This window comes from Trachinotus anak, unplaced genomic scaffold, assembly GCF_046630095.1.
Source record: "Trachinotus anak isolate AG129_WGS33_773 ecotype Australia unplaced genomic scaffold, CSIRO_AGI_Tana_v1 ptg000008l, whole genome shotgun sequence".
Taxonomy (NCBI): domain Eukaryota; kingdom Metazoa; phylum Chordata; class Actinopteri; order Carangiformes; family Carangidae; genus Trachinotus; species Trachinotus anak.
The window spans coordinates 8,952,253-8,958,252 of record NW_027273859.1 but is presented as its reverse complement, the minus strand read 5'-3'; the positions used below and the strand labels follow the sequence as shown (position 1 = coordinate 8,958,252).

The window sequence follows — 6,000 nt, the reverse complement described above, 5'->3', positions numbered from 1 at the left end:
CCCCAAGAGGAATCCTGCAAGGTAGCTTACAATAAAATACACACAAACACACAAATACATACAATCATGTTAAAACCAGACACAAAAATACTTATATGGGATATTTCTTTCATTGATAAATAAAAAGACTAAAATTATAATAAAGTTTTCTTTTCTTTTCTTTTCTTTTCTTTTCTTTTCTTTTCTTTTCTTTTCTTTTCTTAATAAAATAGAATTAGAAAAAAAAAATTAGTATTGACTCCTGGTTAATAATTCATCACCCGTGATACCCGGAAGCGTTTCTCTCCTTCAGGTTGGCGGGGTGAAGTCCAGAGTGCTCAGCAGGACGACACGTCTAAACAGGTATAGAAGAAGAAAAAAAAAAAAAGAGAAGAAGAAATAAACAACACTGGAGAGTTTAAGCCTTTAGTGTCTAATGGCTCAGGGAGTTAGTTATTAGGTTATTAGGCTCCAGGTGGTTCATATGGCAGGCTGCCCGTTAGCTTTTCATAAGGTTAGCTATCAGGGCTGCTCATGTTTACCTGTGTCAAGCGGCCACAGTCATGGGCACTGATACCTTTGTTGTAATGAGTTTACTGCACAGTTCGTCCACGTTTAAACGTAAATAATAATAAAAGCTAAAACCAAACTTAGCTTTTATCCACAGGAGTTGTTGAGACAATTGATTAATTGCGAGTACATATTAGAGTAAAAACAACAGACTGTTAGATATACAGTATAAACCAGATTTGTTTTTAGGTGATTTTATGACCACAGCAGATGTTGTTTAGCTTTAAATCAGCTGCCTGCCGGCTCATTATTTCAGTATATGAATATGAATTTCGTTATGTGTATCACATAGCCATATCATATGTTAGCTAGCTGACCAGTAAACTGCTATTTTATGGAAAGGCATAGATTCATTACTCACAAATGATGTGTTAACTTCCGCACTCTCACCAACTTACAGCTTAGTTTTATTACAGATTTACAACACAGTGAGGCATTAGGCCAGCTCAACACTATGGTAAATCTTCTTTGCTACATGTTTTGTAATAGTTAATTAACTTCACAGTTAATATCATAGAAAACGCCAAATATAAAAAAAACTTAACATAACACAATACTGCAATATTATCACCAACATCCAGTTCTATGTTGCAGGCTAGTATACTTGCTAGTACCTAATGTTTATGAAGACAAAAGTTTGAGTGTGCTACAGTCATTGTTAACCTAGTGTTGGATATCACAGACACACTATAAAAGTTTGTATACTGTCTCTGAGCACACAGTGGTGTTTTCCATGGGAGACAGAAATAAGTTTGGATGGATTTTTCTTTGGTCTGCCTGGATGAGTCTAAGCCTTAATGTTGTGCTGGAAAACAAAGCTCATTTTGAACAAATTAATGTTACAAAGAGATCCTTCATCCTATTAGCTAATTTGCTATCCTGTTTCATTTGAATAAGTACAGCTATCTAACATTTGTTAAAGAGACAGCTGTTTCTGGAGTAAATCCCCTAATTTGATCAGCTTAATTGCAATAGATTTCGTAAACATCAAGATTGAACGCAGCAACTTTGTCAGTTAGTGCAAGAATGCTTTAAACCTAATCTAATAAAATTGCATAAGGGAACCTTTGCAAAGCCACTTACCCTGTAAAAGGCTTGCATACCCATTAGGCAAAAATTCCCTTAGACAGGAATAGATAGCAATTGATTGGGACTTCCTTGAAAATATGTGATCACTCTGTCTAATTTGTGATTTGGTGAAGTCATTGGGTGGTCTCCAAATGCTGTTTTGTCACTGGTCTCACTTGTCATTTGATTCTGGATTAGGCGGCCGCTTTTTCTTCTAGATCCTAATAAGCCTCATCAAGAAGTCAATAATGTGGTCATTTTAGCCAAGAAAAACCTCGTCCCTTCTCCATGTATTGACCCAGAGGGATGCAGTTCTCATTTGGTTTAACAATCTGCATTTTGTGTGTTTATTCAGAGTTTGCATATTTGAAATAATCTTTTTTTTATTGAACATGTATGTTTGTGTTTTGTTTTTTTTTTACCACTGTTGATCAGTGTGGCAAGTTTTCCCTGCTGAAATGCTAAAAGCATGATTAGACTCTTCTTCTGTTCAGACAGATCTCCAACATGTCTGAAGTGAGCAGCCAGCTGCCTACAGACCCCATCTCTGCAGTTGGAGTCCTCACTTCTCTCAACAAAGTCCCTGATGGCTACTATGTTGTGAGTAATACATTTAAACTATAGATGATTTCATGTTTAGAAGATATTGGTTGGTTTAATGGGCTTGGATTAAGCTTATGAGTTATTTTTATCTTCTTTAAAAGTCACAGGTGCAATTAGAGGTTTTGTCTTTGCTCTCTGCTGTTGGTTGAACATGTAATTGTTGTAACTGATTGTATAAAACAACGCACTGCCAGGATGTTGGCAGCTTTCCAAGGTGTTTTTGTTCGAGCTGTTAGATGACTTATTCATTAAGTTTACTTTGATGATTTGGAGGATTCCCTTCCTGACATTGTTATTGGTTGCCACCAGTATTACAGACATACCAGAGGCAAAGGTTTAATGATGTTTGGTTTATGCCCACTAGAGCTGTTAAGTTTACCGCCATGTTTCCTTCATACACACGTATGACAACAACCATACCATTAATAGGAATGAGTCAGGATGTAAAGAAGGGCAGCATGGGCTGGTTTAATTATATGAACTTTTAGAACTGGAGAGGTTAAAAAATGAAAAGTGTAAGTTTAACAAAGCACAAAACAAGCTGAAGGGCAGATCTCTTTTCCTCTCTCTCTCTCTCTCTCTCTCTCTCTCTCTCCTCCTATTGAGACTCTTGCTTTCACCCTACGCCCCCAAACCCTCCTTGTTCCCCCCAGTTTTTACCCCTTCCTGCTCCACCCTGCACACCCAGCTTGTTCTAATCTCTGGCAGATGATGGTGGGTTGGCACCAGAATGGAGCCACTGGCGGGGGAACTGTGTACACGCCACACAGTAGTGACAAACACAGAGAAACCCCATCAGACTTCCTCCTTGCTGCTCCTGTGCACCAGTACATTTCAGTTGACATGCAAATACTGTGCATGTTCTGGGGGGCCAAAAGCCTAATGTGGCACTGATTTACTCCTGTTATATATGCTTAGTAAATTACAAATACTTTTTTTTATTTAACCTAAAGGTTGTACAGGAGCGGTTGTAAATTTGGAAATAGTAAGGAGTAGTTGCATCATTCAGAAAGACAATAAGACAATAAAAATAAGTGTAGACATATTAATAAACATCAGAAACTATTACTGTAATGAAATGCAAAGAATCGCTTCATGTCACTACAGCTCATGGATTATGAACTCATACTGCCACAACACAAAAACGGCTAGGACATAATGTAAACTAGGGCTGTTCCTTAAATATCTTATCTTATATATTCGTTGATTAGCCTCCGAGTCAAGTTGCATTTTGTGAGTCCACTCACTGCACTTTTATTTTAATTGCCTCATACTACACAAAGCAAAGCAGGAGGAACAGTGTAGCAGGCTGTTAACTTTAGAAACCAAGTCTTGTCTTAAATAAACCACAAAACTGACTATAATGAAAGTAGAGACGGATGATGAAAACAGAGGACAGCACAATGCCAGCCGACTTGTTTCTGTTGGCCGCTCCAATACTTTCACTTCTGGTGTCTGGTGTACCCAGCAGGAGAGACACTCAGCAGTGGGGTTTTTATAACTGAGCTATGACCAAGATGCCAGCTTTTACTGTCTGTGGCTGTCATAAAATCTGATGTTTTTTTTTTTAGGTAAAACATGAGAACAGAGTTACAGTTCAGACAACTTAAAGCCTGTCTTTAATAGTGTAATTTTCAGTAACATAATTCAGTCTGTTCAGTTTTCTTTTGGAAAATGAAATAAATAAAACACATTGTTCAAGGTGATAAAATATCAATGGTATGCTTATGAATAAAAAGTCAAGTACAAGTCAACCTCCAAGATAAAATTCAAGGCTTTCCAGACTCTGAAGCACTATTTCAAATGCATTTGTCCCATCTTCAGCAACATCTTCTGAGCATCACTATGTGGTCTTTCATCTGCAGACTTGAAATACAAACAAAAATATCAACACTCGTATCAGTGTTACTAACACAGCACTGAGAAGGGGAAGTCTCAGGATATTACGCCGTATTGATTTGTTTTTCCTTTCATACCAGACTTCTTTTCAAATTCCTCCTTAATACTGACTGCTTACCATACTTACCATACTACAGCAGATCAAAGGGTTGATTAACTCTTTTGCTCTCTGATACTGTGCGCTCACATCTCTGAACTTGAGCAGGTTGTTCCAACACAAGAGAGCACAGGCCCAGATCAAACACTGCTCCACTGGGATCAGGAGCTTTGCTGAAGCACCAGCAGCCACCCAACATCAAACGCCATGAGTAGACTCATGCACACTCACACCCTGTGCATCGGTTGCAAAGGGGATATGTGTGTATTTCACATTTGCCTCAGCACTTGACATGTTATGCTTATGAACTCATCAATGAAATGTAAGTTTATTTGAAGAAGCCTAGTGCTAGCTTCTGAGTAGCTAGGATGCCCAATAGCTGCTCGTCTGTTTTTGAGGAAGCACCCATACTTTAAAGGTGTAAGTTGATATTTTGGTGAGATTATGCATTTTCTTGGATGGATACTATTTCCATGCCTGTGCACTAAGTCTGGGAGCTAGGTTCAGGGGCCGGTTTCACAAAGATAGACTTTGGCTATGGCTTAGATATAACAAATAGTCGGACTTCAAATAAATGTCTAAATTCTTCTGTTGCATCAAGCAGTTTAGATCTTGACTATCGTAAGATGGACTGTGGTACAATGAAATCTGAGTGAATTTAGACTTTTTTAATAAAAAAAAATGGCTGACCAAAGAACTGCATCCAGCTCCATTTACCCCAGCAGAAAATTACAAGGACATTTTATTTGGAAAATTCAGCAAAGTGTGTAACAATAAAAAAACACAAAGACAGTTTGTCTCGTCACTAGTAGTTGCCATAAGTTTTAGTTTTTTAGGGATTAAATGTGCAAGAAATAATGTGTTAGTAAGTGAGCTTCAGAGTTGCCGGTAGGCGCGTTTTTTAACATTGGAGAGAGCCAAGCTAGCTGTTCCCCCTGCTTCCAGTCTTTAGCTAAGCTAACAGTTCCCTGGCTCTAACGTTGGCTCCTTACTTTATACACAGATGTGAGACTTATATCAATCTTTTCATCTAAATCTCAGCAAGTAAGCTGATAAACACATTTCCAGAAATGTCAAACTTTTCAAAGTAACTGCAGCTGTACTTCTTTAATATATACTCAAAGTCAGTTTATCTTTTTTTCATTTGAGAGAAATGATACAAAACATGTTTTTCTTTTCAGTTTTTCTGTTCTTCTTTGAAGGGACTGTTTTTTTTCCCCCCTCGTACCTTTCTTATGTCTTCTCCATCTGGTTTCACTCTCCAGAGATTTTTGATTGTATGCTTTTATATCTTAGTATTCACAGCTGTGCTTCTCAGTGCTTCATAGCAACTTGCTGGTGATGTTGGTCTCCAGAGATGCTTCATAGGAATATTCAGCACCCCCTAAAGACTTGTTTCTTAGGTGGGCTTTTAGATCACTGTATGTGTAAGATTTTAGGAAGTGGCAGTTGAATCAGTCACTGCATTTTACATCAAATGATGCTAGCCATATTTTAATATCATAGCTTATTAGACATGTGGCACTCTTCTCATTGAAGTCTGTAATGATGGAGCCAGACAGGGGCAGGCTTGGATGTATTAGAGAAGAGCCACCGCAACCTTACACATGCCTTTCCTGCCGTGGCCCGGCAGTTGGCGTTTCACATTCAAGCTGCGTAGCATCCTTGCTGCTGGCGGCTGTGGCAGGATGATGCCTGAGGTGCCTCCTAGGAGGACCGTGCCCTCGTTACTCCTCAACTTGACTTTGGGTTTCACAAAGCGAGCCCTTTGTTTACGCTGACAG

General features: G+C 38.5%; 1 protein-coding gene across 1 annotated transcript in view; it reads left to right on the top strand.

Annotated features, from left to right (window-relative positions):
* The first annotated feature begins 279 nt into the window (after positions 1 to 279).
* mvb12bb (multivesicular body subunit 12Bb) overlaps positions 280 to 6,000 on the top strand; it is a 38,271-nt gene continuing 32,550 nt past the window's right edge. Inside the window, exons 1-2 of the mRNA XM_071482362.1 lie at positions 280 to 342; positions 2,116 to 2,217. Of these exons, the coding sequence (XP_071338463.1) occupies positions 2,125 to 2,217 (93 nt within the window). The 5' untranslated portion in view covers positions 280 to 342; positions 2,116 to 2,124. The remainder of the gene's footprint in view (positions 343 to 2,115; positions 2,218 to 6,000) is intronic.